The 16,459-nt window shown below is 32.3% G+C and overlaps 3 protein-coding genes across 5 annotated transcripts; 2 read left to right on the forward strand and 1 right to left on the reverse strand.

Annotated features, from left to right (window-relative positions):
* The first annotated feature begins 1,556 nt into the window (after nucleotides 1-1,556).
* Nucleotides 1,557-7,402, forward strand: LOC130949037 (uncharacterized). Its single transcript, XM_057877872.1, has 5 exons — nucleotides 1,557-1,682; nucleotides 5,814-5,839; nucleotides 5,975-6,061; nucleotides 6,244-6,507; nucleotides 7,159-7,402. Exons 1-5 carry the CDS (start codon nucleotides 1,557-1,559, stop codon nucleotides 7,400-7,402), a joined length of 747 nt encoding a protein of 248 aa, XP_057733855.1.
* A 2,551-nt stretch (nucleotides 7,403-9,953) lies between these two features.
* Nucleotides 9,954-12,166, forward strand: LOC130949038 (uncharacterized). Its single transcript, XM_057877873.1, has 5 exons — nucleotides 9,954-10,025; nucleotides 10,574-10,599; nucleotides 10,743-10,829; nucleotides 11,010-11,273; nucleotides 11,923-12,166. The coding sequence occupies exons 1-5, from the start codon at nucleotides 9,954-9,956 to the stop codon at nucleotides 12,164-12,166; spliced, it is 693 nt and encodes a 230-aa protein (XP_057733856.1).
* A 1,340-nt stretch (nucleotides 12,167-13,506) lies between these two features.
* On the reverse strand, nucleotides 13,507-16,346 carry LOC130947557 (LEAF RUST 10 DISEASE-RESISTANCE LOCUS RECEPTOR-LIKE PROTEIN KINASE-like 2.1). 3 transcript variants are annotated; one of them, XM_057876259.1, is made up of 3 exons: nucleotides 15,531-16,346; nucleotides 15,128-15,163; nucleotides 13,507-14,817 (listed from the first exon to the last, which is right to left on the reverse strand). In XM_057876259.1, the coding sequence occupies exons 1-3, from the start codon at nucleotides 16,309-16,311 to the stop codon at nucleotides 13,667-13,669; spliced, it is 1,968 nt and encodes a 655-aa protein (XP_057732242.1). In that variant the 5' UTR covers nucleotides 16,312-16,346; the 3' UTR covers nucleotides 13,507-13,666. The 3 variants fall into 3 exon arrangements, with proteins under 3 accessions (XP_057732242.1, XP_057732241.1, XP_057732240.1); XM_057876258.1 differs by having other exon boundaries at nucleotides 15,128-15,166; XM_057876257.1 differs by having other exon boundaries at nucleotides 15,128-15,169.
* Nucleotides 16,347-16,459: the final 113 nt, after the last annotated feature.

Raw genomic sequence — 16,459 nt, forward strand, 5'->3', positions numbered from 1 at the left:
ATCTAGTTTACCTCCTTCTAGACATTATGATTTGTATCTACCTGATTAACTTTTTAAAATTGGTTTCTGAGCTTACCATAAATACCATTACCGCAGCCGTTTAAAAAAGGAGACATTTTTGCTGGCAATAATCTTAGAAAAACCTACCTTTTTTATACGCCAGAATTTGTAACCTTTTCACCCTTCATGCACATCTTTCTATTCTTGTAAGACCCAAAACCCTTGAAAAGTCTTATTATGATAAAGTCTCAAATCATATAGTTATTTATAGTCTTAATTTCATAAATTATTTTATTAAAGATAATTAAGACAAGTTTTGATTTATCGAATTTGAGATAGGTTATGATTATTATCCAATTTTATAATTATAGGATTATTTTCTATATTTGAATTATAAAATTGGTAGTTGTGAAATAATGAAGATTTTACATGATTTGGATTGGATAAGTAATATTTTAAATATTAATACTACTATTTTGAAAAATAAAGAAATAAAGTATATTATTTCTAATTATCTGATTTGAACATTTTATTGAAAATAATTTGTGAAAATGATAAACAAATAGTATTTTCTATATATAATTAGTGTTGAATTTAATTGAGTTTCAATTACTATATTAGTAACAATTTTATGTGAAATTACTAAAATGCTCCTAACCCTAATTTTTGAAAAATAAAACCCTAACCCTGAAACCCTAACCCATGACCCGGTTCCCTTCAACAACACCTCAACCTCTCTTTGCTCTCAGCAGCAACAGCAGGCCTTTTCCCCCCTTTCCCCAACTGAACGCAACATGCACACAAGGCTCGCTATTTCCATGAAAGAAAGAAATTGAGGCAGAGAGGGAGAGGGAGTTTGAGTTGCGGCAGAGGAGAGGCGGAAGGAAGCTCATCCCGTTGCCGTTGCCTCGCCGCCGCCCAGCCGCATCCAGCCCACCGCCAGTCGTTGCTGTCACCGTCGACCTCGTCGCAGCCACTCCCGCCAGAGCTCATGCCGCCGCCATGGCCGTCGCGGAGGAGGGAACCCAGAACAGAGAGGCGCACGAAGAAGAGAAGCTCGCGGCTAGCCTTGTCGCCGCCACTGCTTCCGTGTCTTCCAACGGCGCTACTATCGCCGCCGTGAATCGCGGCCAGAGGGGGAAACGAGAGACCGGGAGGGAGGCGTGTCACGCTCTGCTGCAGTCGAGCCAGCCTTGCTGCCTCCGTTGCTGGGGGTTGATTCCGTCGCTGTCGCCGGCGAGAGGGAGAGAGCAGTGCGGGGGGAATAGAACGCGATGGAGGAGAAGCCGGCTTCGCTACTGCCGATCTGCTGCTCTGCGGTGCCTAGCTGAAGCTTCTGCACTGTTGCTGCCGGAGGAGGAGGAAGCCTTGCCGCTGTTCTGGTCGTCAGGAGCAGTCCTGTGGCCACCGGAACCACCGCCAGGGATGCCGCCGCTTGGCTCAGTCACTTCTCCTTAGTCGCGGTAAGAGTTACATTCCGGAGCCCTTGAAATCTGCATATATTTGGGTAAGAATCCTAAGTTTTTAATAACGTAGGGCTGAATTCGAGTTATGGCATGTCATGGATAGAGTTGTTGTTACTGTTACGAGTAGTTGGAGCTGAGGCTGCCTCTGTCGCCGGAGAACGCTCTGCCGGTAAGGATTTTAAATTTGTGGTTTCGGTCATTTTGAGTTTCGAGAAGGTTTTGATGCTGTGTGGTTTTTATAGATGACCCACCAGAGCTTCTGGCCGCCGCCAGAGCTGTTGCCGGGCCGGTTCCAAATCGCAGCTATTCTATTTTGTTAATTCGGAGTTAGAATCCGGTTTGTTTATGCCGCTTGTAGCTGTTTCTGCTTTCGAGAGAGCAAGCAGAGCCGAGGTTCTGATTGCCGGTGATTTCGGGTTGAGCAAAAAGGAATCAGTTAACGAGTTTGGGTTATAGTTTCAATTTGTCGGGGTAGGGGCGCTTTCCAAAAACTTTGTTTTATGTATTGGAATGATTACATATGAATACTGATGTGAGACATTGTGTATTTGGTAATTGTATCTGCCTTATGTATTATTTGAGTGTCTCGAATGATTATGGATGTTTGTTTGGCTGAATTGTTGTGCGGCTTTGTGAAATGTAATGTTTTGAAGTTGATTCTTTAAAGATCTGAAATCTGAGTTTAATCCGTTAAGGATTGGTTTGAATTGAGTCAATTATTTTGATGATGTGAAAAGTCGAATGCACTTTTGAATTCAGCCTAGTTTACTTCAATTGACTTGGTTTTGATACATGATTTGTTGCTGAACCGATTCTTTGAAACTTTGGAAATGAGTTAAATCGGTTGATATTGAGTTGATTTTGAAATGGTTTCCTTGAGATATGCCACTGAGGCGACTTTTAGATTTAGCTTGCTTTTGAATTGATTTCTGGTTTTGAGTTGTTGAAAAGGAATGAGAAACGGTTTAGTTGGGACCCGAATTGGGTGGCAAAAGTCCAAGTTTTAGGGGAGGTGTTGCCGAAATTTCTACAAAATCCTAGTCTTGTTTGAAAAGTTATTTAAAAAGGGTTGGATTTGAGAAATTGTATTATTTGATTTATTAAGAGAATATTTATATTTTCAAGCTTAATTTATTTAATGAACTTTATGCGTTGAGTTCGACTTATTTAGAAATGAACTATTTTTACCATTTGAATCACTGAAAGAAAGAATGATGCTCTAATATTGATTTCAATATAAAAAGGAGATTTTAGTGATTTTAAAGGAAACTAGACTTTTGATTGAGTAATTAAGTTTGAGGCATTTTGGAAGAGGTTAGAAAAATGGGTTCCAAAAAGAAATCTGAAAGTGGTTTGATTCAAATGAACCGGTTTCGTTTCAAATGAGTTGATTTTTGGACCGGATTGGAACTTGTGATTTTGTATGGTTTGGTTTCATAATAAATTCAATTTTTTTTCTTGAGCCGAGAATCTATGATTTTAAGAGTTTCAATGAATTTTAAGGAATTGATATAGGTTGACCTTTCCTAAAGACTTGAGACTCTGCCGAGAAACTTTTGTTATAAAATCCTATTGTTGGATGGATGATTTTGAATACTTTGAAATAAATCCTTAACTTGCCATGGTTTTGGAAGTTTTGGAAAGAGAATGCCGAGAGTGGCTTTGTTTTAAAAAGGGAACTCACTTTGAGTAAATTTGGCTTATGAGCCTGAGATGATTTGAGAAATGAGGTATTTAAAGCCAAGGCAGAAAAGAGTTGGAACTTGATTTCAAAGTGAAATGAATTGAGAAAAAGCGATTTATGGCTTAAATGCCGATTTTTATGATTTTGATGATGTTGAATGGTGGAAGTGCTATTTTGTTATGGGCCGGAATGGCTATGTATGATTATGAAAATTGGCTGGTTCTGGATTGAACCGTGAGCCGGAATGGCTGTTTATGATATGAATATTGGCTGGTTCTGGACTGAACCGTGAGCCGGATGGCTGAGATGGATGTTGATCCATGGCTGAAAATGAATGCATATATATGCTGATTGTTGATAATTGTGATTTGCACTTCCACTATCAGAGGCACGAGTTCCCTGGGAGAAAGCAGTGGCTAGCCACCACGTGCTCCAGGTGGAGACTCGAGACTCTGCTGACCCTATGTCGTAAGTGTGACCGGGCACTGTGAAAGTCCCGGATGAGCTCGCCCCTGTGAATATACACCAGTGAGGGTGTTGGATATGGATCATAATTATGATCAAGTTTATGTTGAGTATAACTTAAGTTGGGGATGCACGACAGAGGAACAGTCCAATGGTTAGCTACCAGGACTTGTCGGGTTGGCTCTATAATCGACAGATGATATCATCAGCCACTAGGAATAGGCATGCATCATATGCATCTATGTGACATTGTTTGGGTGTATATATTGTACTTGGTTTGCCTATGAGACTACTTGTGATTAACTGCTATTTGTTCTACTTGCTATAACTGTTGTTTGTGCTTGAACTTCCTACTTGTATTTGCAATTGGGACTCTGTTGGATTGTGGTGATTGGTTGTTGGTTGGATTGTTTGGGCCTAGGACCGTGGTTGAAATGAGATGGACTGATGGTTGGTTCCGGTTTTGTGTTTCTGGTTTGGAAAAATATGAAAAGCTATTTTGGTTCAGTATAGATAAATCTTTTGAAAGACTTTTGAATATTGTCATAAATGAACAGTTTCCTCTTTCAGAAAAGATTTTTCCGACTTTACTTTATTGTAAACCGTTGTTTTTGAAAAGAGGCATAAGACGGTTATTAATCACTGGTACGGCTTATCTTCACGTATCCTATTACAATAATTCCCAAAAACCCTCTACTGAGAACCCTTTCGAGGATGATGTTCTCACCCCCTACATTTTTTCCTTTCAGGATATGGACGCAGATGTCACGAAGAGTTTATTTAATTATTGTTGAGATGCTCTGTATTGCTTTAGATTATTATTTTTGTACCCTCGCCGTTATCTTGATATATTCTGTAAGAGGGATAGTAATTATATTGATGAATGCTTGTAATATTAAATAAATAAATATATATATATATATATATATATATATATATATATATATATATATATATGTATGTATGTACTCTTTGTGAGTTGTTGTAAGTGTATTGAATGTATGGATGTATGTTGCTTAGCAAAAATATTTTTTTGGGAGCGGTATTGCGGTTCAAAGTTTTAAACAGACTCATATTTTAGTATTAAATAGTATAAGTGTCATCGTAATGTCCGAGCTATCAGAGTAGCGCACCTGGAAGCGTGAGTTTTGGTAGTTAGGGTGTTACAATTCTCATATTTAAAGCTTATGAGAATGATTTTGTTACATATGGAATAGAATAATACAAAATAAATTCCAACGCATTTTTCTCTTATTAAGGGATGAATTATTTGATAAATTCTTTTGACATTTTTCTAAATAAGTAAAAAATATATTTGTTTCTTTATTTAGCGTCCATTCATATCTACAATTCAGAGGATAGAGAAATACATTTAAAAAAATTACCAAGTAACAAAAGAGAAAAGATACACATTTATTAAAATACTATTTATTCACAAATATTAGCAAATTTAAAAAATGCATTAGATATTAACTTTATTAAGTGATAAATACATGCAATATATATATATATATATATATATATATATATATATATATATATATATTGGTGAGTCGTGTTTTATACTCAAGAGTGAGTGAAAACAATCAACAATGCCGCCAAAAAAAGAGATTGATAATCGCACTTATGAGAATCCATCGGGTATATGCATATTTCTTTCATCTTATTACAATATTCTGATTGATATATATAGAAAATCAAATAAGTTATACGAAAAAATAAAAAATTATTTATCATTTAACTATCATTAAGAATTTATATTCGATGTTCATAGGAAAAAATTGGCTATATACTGATGTAAAAAATTTTAATTATACTATTATAACAGATTTACTTATTCTATTATTGAATGTTTGATTATTCTTAAAGTTAATTATTTTGTGAAAAATACATAAAATAACATATATTTGTATGTATGAGATTACTGATTAAGATTTTTTTTTTGCTGATTTTGATTTTGTTTATTGAATATTTTTTTTATAAAAAAATAGTATGTGTGACTGATTAGAGACTTTGTCACCTTATTAAGAACAATGAATCTGATGAATACGGAAACAGTTTCGGATTATGTTATTTTAATTTATTATATGTTAATTTATTATTCTTCATCACTGTGGTGTATGTTACTGTTATCTATTATTGGTTTATCATGATCAAATTCTAATCAAAATCTTTGAATATGGGAATGTCATATACAGGGTAAGACACAGTACATGCTCAAATGGTTAGTGCTTATGATTATTATTAATGCTCTTTTCTTCTATTTTATTAAGTTATTATATTGTTATTGTTTATTGCTTTTGATGACTCACATTATCAAATGGATATTTTAATTATGTATCTGGTGAAATATAAATAGGGCAGGATGGAAGGACATATCAAACACTTGGGAGACTCAAGAGAGTCTCCATCATATGCGTGATTACGTTAATGACTTTGATGCCAGGTATGATAAAAAAAAAAGAAGCATGTATATATCAAATATATTTCAATTCAGTGTGATTTTAGAAAGGTTAATTGAGTAACTATTTAATGATTTTCAACTATTATTTTTACATGAAAATATATCTTCAACTGAATAGTCATATTTAATTAAAAAATTTTGAATGAGTTTTTGTGTTCTTGAAGAATAAAATCAAGAATTCGTGAGAATCTCAAGAAGAGGAACAAGCATCAGAGCACTCCTTCACAAGCATCGTCACGTCCTTTTATTGCAAATCCATCTCCTCTTTTTTCAGAGTCAGAAGAGGAGTCAGAAGAGGAAGAGGAGGAGGACAAGGACGAGCAAGAGGAGAAGGAAGAAAAAGAAGAAAAAACTAAAGATGATAAAGAGGACTCTGATTATGATGTGAATGTTAAAGTCTCCCCTGGTGTTAGACGACCAATTGCAAGGTACTCCCTTCATTCCATCGAGTTTTTATCTGTCATTATTTTAACAACACAATTCACCAGTAAAAGGATATTATAAAATCCTACATGGAATGAATCCACTTTTAATTTGGTGGAAACTCAGATGCAGTCAATTTTACGTGAAGTTGATAACTGAAAGTCATTAGATGAAAATTTAGTTAAATCATCTCATATCTATGAGTCTAAAAGATTATAAGGTATAATTTGTAGTAATCTATATGCTTGTGTTAATAACTAAGCAATATCCATGACTAATTAAAGATCTATAATTTTTAATTTCTATTGATAGAAGCTTGATTAATTTAAAATTCTTAAAGGTAGTGATGACTTCAAATGAAACTTGGTTTAATTTAACATTGTCTCTCTTGAATCAAATTCTTAAAATTAAGTATTTTGAGCATTTTTTAATTTGTAAAATAGTTAAATTTTCAAAAGTATTGTGAAGATATCTGCAATTTGTTCTTGAGTTGGACAATATGTAGCAATAACAAAGTAAATGTTCCATCAAAGTAAGATCGTGTACTCTTTATCAAATTAAACTATGTTGCTTCATTGACAGCATGTATTAAATTTGCCATGACGAGTGTTGATAACTATGACTAATAATTATTTCTTGAAAACAAAAATGTGAAGAACTTGCAAGAATGTGAAGAACAAGAGTCACGAATCTTCATGTGTTGATAATCCTGTGTGTGTGTCTTCTGAAGAAGAAGATTCTGATAAAGAAGATTGTAATGTCAATATTGCCTCAACTCCTCTTCAAACCCTGAATCGTAGACTATCACATGATGATGGCAAGGAAGACAATGCTCAACCAGATCCTGAAGAGCATATTCTTGCCAATCCTCAAATTGTCCTTTTTGCTGATCCAATTTAAGAAGGAGGAGGAGATGTTAGTGTGGATTTGATGCAGGATTTAAATAATAATTACTAATTCGAACTTATATTATTGGTGATGTTTATTACTTTGTTTTGTTTGATGGGAATAAATTATAGTAGTTATGGAATGATTTAGTAGTTCTTGGTATGAAATGAATATTTAAACATTTAATTCCATGTTTTGGACATGGATTGGAGATGATTATAATAATTTGTTCGTATCTCTTATAAATTCTAGCATATTTAATTTTTGTGCATTTCCACTATTTTGCTTGGTGATTCTTAGATGGAAAAGAAAAAATAAAATATAGAATAGTTCAGTATTTCTGAGCGATACTTGTTAGAAAAACAAAGTAACAAGACATAATAATCATAGACAAATTAAAAATGCATGCCAAGGCCATTGTGACACATTTACATATACTATCCTTTTATCTTATCTGTTTTTTATTCTATTTTTAATAGGTTGATGAGTGTGCAGGTAACAAAAAGTTGTGTATATTTACAGTCCACATCTATGCCTATGTCTATGATAAATATGAATATCGTGACAAATATTTACTATTTATTTAGTGAGATACAAAATTTGAAAGAACATTATATAAAATACATGTATCTAATGCATTATCAAAGATTAAACATGAGACATAAAGTTTTATAATAATTTTGTTGCTTTAACTTAGTTGGATTGATCTAGTAGTTAGCTCACTATTCCAGCTAAGCAAGAGTCAGGAGATGGAATACTGCCTTATGCATGCACCAATGTATTGGCTAGAAAAAAATCTTTAAATAGAATTTCGATCTACAATAGATTAATCCTTAGTCTGCTAGGTTACGAGATACCGTGAAAAACCAAAAAATAATTTTGTTGCTTCAAAAAAACACAAGCAACAAAAGCTAAACTCATGGTATCACATCACATGACACAATACTTTACAGAGTTTATCACTCTTATATTAAAATAGAGACAAAGTATTCATCAATACTGCCACTCTCACATAACACTCACCTATGAACCAAAACTTATCACCTCTCTAACAAGACAAAACTCGCCGATCAAAAAAACTCAACTCATCAACAACAAGTCTTTAACAGATATAGATGCAAGATATACAAACAAAATTAATTTAAACATTATACACATCTTTCAAGATCCAACTCGGCTTAAAACAAATTTACCAATCTATAATATGCAGTATAGTTATGGTTGACTATTTTAGGACTTCTTCAATGAAATGTCATATATATAGAAACTAATTAATAACGTACACTAGTAGCATGAAAATAATAAAAGATCCTCTGCTATAATAATCATGCCATGAATATTTGACTACAAAAATAATACTATATTTCCAAGAGTAGTGATCAAATTCTTGACCACATAATTAATAAAAGAGGTGAATTATTAACATGCTAAAAAAATTTATCTATGATTATACTAATCAGCAGGGGAAAATGAATCAATAATGTTAGAAGTTGTACAAGATTCCACTTTCAAGGCTTATATAGGTGGACTTTGCAACAGATCAATGCTTTCTTCAAGCATTTCAATGACCCTACTCATTGGAGGTTGAGGATATTCCCTTGAAGAAAGAAGAGAGTGTTTTCTTTATTTTTTATTTTTTATTAATTTGATTTAACTATGATTAATCATATATAGTTAATAATATATATGTATTGATATTTATAAAAAGGTTATATTTAATATATTTTTAAAATACATTAAATTTTAAATTATTTTTAGAATTATTTAATATACGTATGGTTCTTCTTCTCTTGTTTTTCTATTATTTTTATCATCTGACTTATCTTGTTGTTTTATATTAGATTGGACAGTATTTGAAATAATAAATTGATTTTCTTTTTCCGACTTTATCTTCTCATTGTCAATATCTAGTTTACCTACTTCTAGATATTATGATTTGTATCTACCTGATTAACTTTTTAAATTTTCTTTCTGAGCTTACCATAAATACCATTACCGCAGCCTTATAAAAAAAGAGACATTTTTGTTGGCAATAATCTTAGACAAACCTACCTTTTTTATACGCCATAATCTATAACTTTTTCACCCTTCATGCATATCTTTCTAATCTCATATTTAATGCTTATGAAAATGATTTTGTTACATATGGAACAGAATAACACAAATAAATTCCAACGCGTTTTTCTCTTATTAAGGGATGAAATATTTGATAAATTCTTTTGACATTTTCGCAAATAAGTAAAAAATATATATATGTTTCCTTATTTAGTGTCAATGCGTATCTACAATTCAGAGGATAGAGAAATATATTTAAAAAAATTGCCAAGTAACAAAAGAGAAAAGATACACATTTATTAAAATACTATTTATACATAAATATTACCAAATTTAAAAAATACTTTAGATGTTAACTTTATTAAGTGCTAAATCCACGCATTAAAAGAGTCTCCCTCTCTCTTTATATATATATATATATATATATATATATATATATATATATATATATATATATATTATTGGTGAGTCGTGTTTTATACTCAAGAGTGAGTGAAAACAATCAACAATGCCACCAAAAAAAGAGATTGATGGTCGCACTTATGAAGTCCACTCCATTCGCCGTAAGAGAATTCATCGGGTATATGCATATTTCTTTCATCTTATTACAATATTCTGATTGACGTATATAGAAAATCAAATAAGTTATATGAAAATATAAAAAATTAGTTATCATTTAACTATCATTAAGAATAAATATTTGATGTTCATAGGAAAAATTGGCTATATACTGTTGTAAAAAAGTTTAATTATACTATCATAACAGATTTACTTATTATTTTATTGAATGTTTGATTATTCTAAAAGTTAATTATTTTTGTGAAAATATGTAAAATAACATATATTTGTATATGAGACTACTGATTAAGGTTTTTTTTGGCTGATTTTAATTTTGTGTTCATTGAATACTTTTTTACAGAAAAATAGTCTGTGATTGATTGGAGACTTTGTCACTTTATTAAGAATAATGAATTTGATGAATATGGATACAGTTTGGATTCTATTATTTTAATTTATTATATGTTAATATATTATTCTTCATCATTATGGTGTATGTTATTGTTATCTATTGGTTTATCTTAATCAAATGCTAATCAAAATCTTTGAATATGGGAATGTCATATACAGGGTAAGCCACAGTACATGCTCAAATGGTTAGTGCTTATGATTATTATTATTAATGCTCTTTTCTTCTATTTTATTATACATATATTGTTATTATTTATTATTTTTGAATTTTGATGACTCACATTATCAAATGGATATTTCAATTATGTATGTGGTGAAATATAAATAGGACAGGATGGAAGGACGTATCAAACACTTGGGAGACTCAGGAGAGCCTCCATCATATGCGTGATTACATGAATGACTTTGATGCCAAGTATGGTGAAAAAAGAATTCAGTGTATATATATATATATATTTCAATTCACTGTGATTTCAGAAACGTTAATTGTGTAATTATTTAAAGATTTTTTACTATTATTTTTAGGTGAAGATATCTTCGTTTGAATAATCATATTTAATTAAATAATTTTTAATGAGTTTTTGTGTTCTTGAAGAATAAAATCAAGAATTCGTGAGAATCTCAAGAAGAGAAACAGCAGTCACAACACTCCTTCACAGGCATTGTCATCACGTCCTTTTATTGCAAATCCATCTCCTCTTTTTTCTGAGTCAGAAGAGGAGTCAACAGAGGAAGAGGAGGACGAAAACGAGGAAAAGAAGAAAGAAGAGAAAGAAGAAAAAACTAAGGATGATATAGAAGACTCTGATTATGATGTGAATGTTAAAGTTTCCCCTGTTGTTAGACGACCAATTGCAAGGTACTCCCTTCATTCTATCGAGTTTTTATGCGTCATTATTTTAACAACACTATTCACTAATAAAAGGATGTTATGACATCCTATATGGAATGAATCCACGTTCAATTTTGTTTTCAAATAACATATAGCATAAGTTTTGATATTTTGAGAATTTTATTTATGCAAATTGGTCATAATAAGTAAATCATATCTAAAAGTCTAAAAGTTTATAAGGTATAATTTGTAGTAAACTTATACTCGTGTTAATAACTAAGCAATATCTATGACTAGTCAAAGATTTTTAATTTTTAATTTCTATTGGTAGAAGCTTGATTAATTTAAAATTCTTAGAGGGAGTGATGACTTCAACTGAAATTTGATTTAATTTAACATTGTCTCTCTTGAATAAAATTCTTAGAATTAAGTATTTTGAGCATTTTTTCAATTTGTAAAATAGTTAAAATTTCCAAAGTTTTGTGAAGATATCTACAATTTGTTCTTGAGTTGGACAATATGTAGCAATAACAAAGTAAATGCTCCATCAAAGTAAGATTGTGTACTCTTTAGGAAATTAAACTATGTTACTTCATTGACAACATGTATTAAATTTGCCATGATGAGTGTTGATAAGTATGACTAACAATTATTTTTTGGAAACAAAAATATGAAGAACTTGTAAGAATGTGAAGAACAAGAGTCAGGAACCTTCACGTATTGATAATCCTGTACGTGTGTCTTCTGAGGAAGAAGATTCTGAGAAAGAAGAGTGTAATGTGAATATTGCCCCTACTCCTCTTCGAACCCCGAATGATAGACCATCACTTGATGATAGCAAGCAAGACAATGATCAATCAGATTCTGAAGCGCATATTCTTGCCAATCCTCAAATTGTCCTTTTTGCTGATCCAATTTAAGAAGGAGGAGGAGATGTTAGTGTGTTTGATGCAGGATTTGAATAATAATTACCAATTCAAACTTATATTATTGGTGATGTTTATTACTTTGTTTTGTTTGATGGGAATAAATTATAGTAGTTGTGGAATGATTTAGTAGTTCTTGGTATGAAATCAATAATTAAACATTTTATTCATGTTTTGGACATGGATTGGAGATGATTATAATAAATTGTTCGTATCTCTTATGAATTTTCTAGCATATTTAATTTTTGTGCATTACCACTGTTTTGCTTGGTAATTCTTAGATGGAAAAGAAAAAACAAAATATAGAATAGTTTAGAGTTTCTGAGTGATACTTGTTAGAAAAACAAAGTAACAAGACATAATAATCATAGACAAATTAAAAATGCATGCCAAGGCCATTGTGACACAATTATATATATTGTCATTTTATCTTATCTGTTTTTCATTATTTTTTTAATAGGTTGATTGAGTGTCTAGATAACAAAAAGTTGTGTATACTTGATGTCCACATCTATGTCTATGTCCATGATAGATATGAATACTGTGACAAATATTTACTATTTATTTAGTGAGATGCAAAATTTGAAAGAACATTATACAAAATACATGTATCTAATATATTATCAGATATTAAACATGAGACATAAAGTTTTACTATAATTTTGTTGCTTTAACCTAATTGGATTAGTCTAGTAGTTAGCTCACTACTTCACTTAAGCAAGTGTAAAGGGATAGAATCTCGCAATGTGCATGCAGCAACGTATTGGCTAGCAACAATTCTTTAAATAGAATTTTGACCTGCAACAGATTAATCCTTAGTCTGCCACTCTCACATCACACTTACCTATAAACCAAATCTTTCGGGTTGGGAGATACCGTGAAAAACCAAAAAATAAGTTTGTTGCTTCAAAATAAAACAAGCAACAAAAACTAAACTCATGGTATCACATCACATGACACAATACTTTACAGAGCCTATCACTCTTATATTAAAATAGAGACAAACTATTCATCAATATTGCCACTCTCACATGACACTTACCTATAAACCAAAACTTATCACCTCCTTAACAAGACAAAAACTCACCGATCAAAAAAGGTCATCAACAAGAAGTCTTTTAACAGATATAGATACAAGATATAAAAACAAAATTAATTTAAACATTATACACCTCTTTCAAGATCCAACTCGGCTTAAAACAAATTTACCAATCCATAATTTGCAATATAGTTATAGTTGACTATTTTAGGACTTCTTCAATCAAATGTCATGAAAGATATCTAGTAATATATATATTAAATTAGAAACTAATTAATAACGTACACTAGTAGCATGTAAATAATAAAAGATCCTTTGTTACAATAATCATGCCATGAATATTTGACTACAAAAGTGATACTATATTTTCAAGAGTAGTGATCAAATTCCTGACAACATATTTAATAAAAGAGGTGAATTATTAACATGCTAAAAAAAATTTATCTATGATTATACTAATTAGCAGGGGAAAATGAATCACCCGTGCTAGAAGTTGTACAAGATTCCACTTTGGTTTGAGTTGGGGAAAAATTAAAAGGCTTAGGTGGACTTTGCAACAGATCAATGCTTCCTTCAAGCATTTCAATGACCCTACTCATTGGAGGTCTCTCTGATGGAATTGTTTGAATGCACCACAACCCTACAATTATCATTTTTCTCACTAGCTCACCTTCCTCATTGCTCATAGTAGTACCTTGCCATGCTACACTACTCTTGTCACTTTCAATATGCTTGTATATCCAATGAGGAAAATACAACTCACTAGAATGACTAGTTACCTCAGCATTTGTGTTATTATGCTTCCCTCCCACCATTTCCAGAATCATCATTCCGTAACTATATACATCAGATTTATGCGACACTCCACCAAAGTGTCTGTTCCATACTTCTGGAGCTATGTACCCTATTGTCCCTCTAGCATCCAACATTGTGACAATGCTGTGTGTCTTTGAGCAAAGCTTAGCCAACCCGAAATCCGAGATTTTAGGGTTAAAGTTCTTGTCTAGGAGGATGTTGTTTGGTTTTATGTCGAAATGGAGAATCCTCGTGTTGCAACCTCGGTGCAAGTATTCTAGCCCCCGAGCTATCCCTTTTGCAATCCGGTGTAGCCTTTCCCAACTCAAAGGTGGATTGGTTATAGGATCATTGTTATGTATATACTTTTCAAGTGATCCATTCGGCATGAATTCATAGACAAGAGCTTTTTTCTTGTTACCTTCGAGACAGAATCCGAGCAATGCAACAATGTTTACATGAGATGTTTTACTAATACTCGTGACCTCATTGATGAACTCCTCACCATTCCCTTTGGAAGCTTTGAGAAGCTTTACAGCCACAGGACCACCATTGTTAAGGAATCCTTTGTATACTTCTCCATAACCACCTTCCCCGAGTTTCGACTCGAAAGAATTGGTCATCTTCTTGATATCTGAATAAGTGTATCTTTTTATGGCTATGGGTCCATGAGTCTTCATGAAGGCCTCAATATCTTGGTCGTTATTTTTTATCTTCAAAATTTCTGGCATGATTGGTGATAGTTTGTGTCTAAAAATGTAAAGTATGATGCATGTTATAGGCAATACTCCAATTCCTGCAGCTATGAAACCTGTATGCAGAGATAGAAACCCAATAAGATGAATAATCAAGATTCTACATTTGGATTATAATCCAATATGAACTGTGGTGTTGTAATTAATAGGGATTAGATTATGTGATTTAACTTTGGACTTAAATTATGTATCACAAAGGATATAATCAATGACATAAAGTAGCAAGGTAAAGAAAACTCTCATCTTGTAAAACTCTTTATTTATCTTCCATTGTGAAACCTTTTAATGACATTTAATGAACAATTTTGATTATTATTGTGAGAAACAAGAGAATAATAGAAAAAATAATCGTATGGCACACTATACCTATAATTAATTTCGACAACCTGCTCTTGCTTTCCCCTGCTACTGAAACAGAACACAGTCAATAATAAATAAAAGTTAAATTGAATTAAAATTTCAAACTATTGGCAAAATTAAAAACATGAAAACAACCATGTCAAAAAAAAAATAACCACTATTCCTACCCTACAATTACATATAACCATATGACTAAGACGCCTGTATAACATAAATAGTAACTTTATGAAACAACATAAACTAAAACATCTTTAATACTAAATTTTGAATAATATTATTTGAGTGAAAATTCTCATGACTGTTAGATGATTTGACATGTTTAATTGAATTATTATCTAAATGTTTTCAACTATCAACTTCGTATGAAAAAACCTTTATAGAATAGAAATATGGAAAGAAATTGTGATACCTTGACAATTGTTGGTCCTTACAGTACCATCCTTGCAGAAACACAAGATCTGTTTGTTAGTACTACTATATCCACAATATCCCTCAGAAGCCTCACACTCTTTGCAAGTCTCTTCAGTTTCCCATTCAAGCACAAACCCTTCATTCATAGCCCTACCAAACTCACTCACCAAACCATGTTCACCACCATTACTACTAATCTCATCCTTCATCACTGTCACATCAACATTCTCCTCACACCTCTCTGACCAATCAAAACCCTTGCTTTCATTCCCCTTCAAGAACACAAAAGACTCTTTTGACCCTTGCCTCAAACAACTTATATCAGGAACATTAGAAGGGTGTGAAGTAGTAGAAGTAGAACAGTTATAGTAAAAGCTAAGGTTCAAGTTCAATGAAGAATGAGAAAGTGGTAAGTTCCCTATTGGAAAACCATGAAGTGCCCTTGGACATGTTTGGTTTGTGGTGTCGAAATCAATAAGCTTAATGCTATGGTTATCATAGTCTATGTGCTTAACATAATAGTATAAACCTGGTGGTGGAGAGAAAATGGTGTTGCCATCGTCTAAGCATATTAAACCAAATTCTGGGTAGCCACAATATTCTTGAGGGGGAGAACCATGTGAGAGCCAAAAAGGGTAACTTATGTTAGGTCCATTGGGGCAAGTTTTTGTGCCACAAATTGTTGAAGATGAAGTGGTGTTGATGATGTTGTTGCCTAAGGAACTATGGAACAACAATGGGAACACAACTAAGAGGAAGAACAATGCAAGTTTCAACATTAGGGAAAAAATGTTATGTGGTGTTTGAATTTGGTTAGAGATTGATCACAGTTTGAACTCATTTAAGGAACGGAAAGTGTACGGAATTGGAATTATTATAATAGAGCATGCGTGACGCTAAAGGAATTAAGGAAGTGACTTATTTTCT

The sequence above is a fragment of the Arachis stenosperma genome, chromosome 9, assembly GCF_014773155.1.
Source record: "Arachis stenosperma cultivar V10309 chromosome 9, arast.V10309.gnm1.PFL2, whole genome shotgun sequence".
Taxonomy (NCBI): domain Eukaryota; kingdom Viridiplantae; phylum Streptophyta; class Magnoliopsida; order Fabales; family Fabaceae; genus Arachis; species Arachis stenosperma.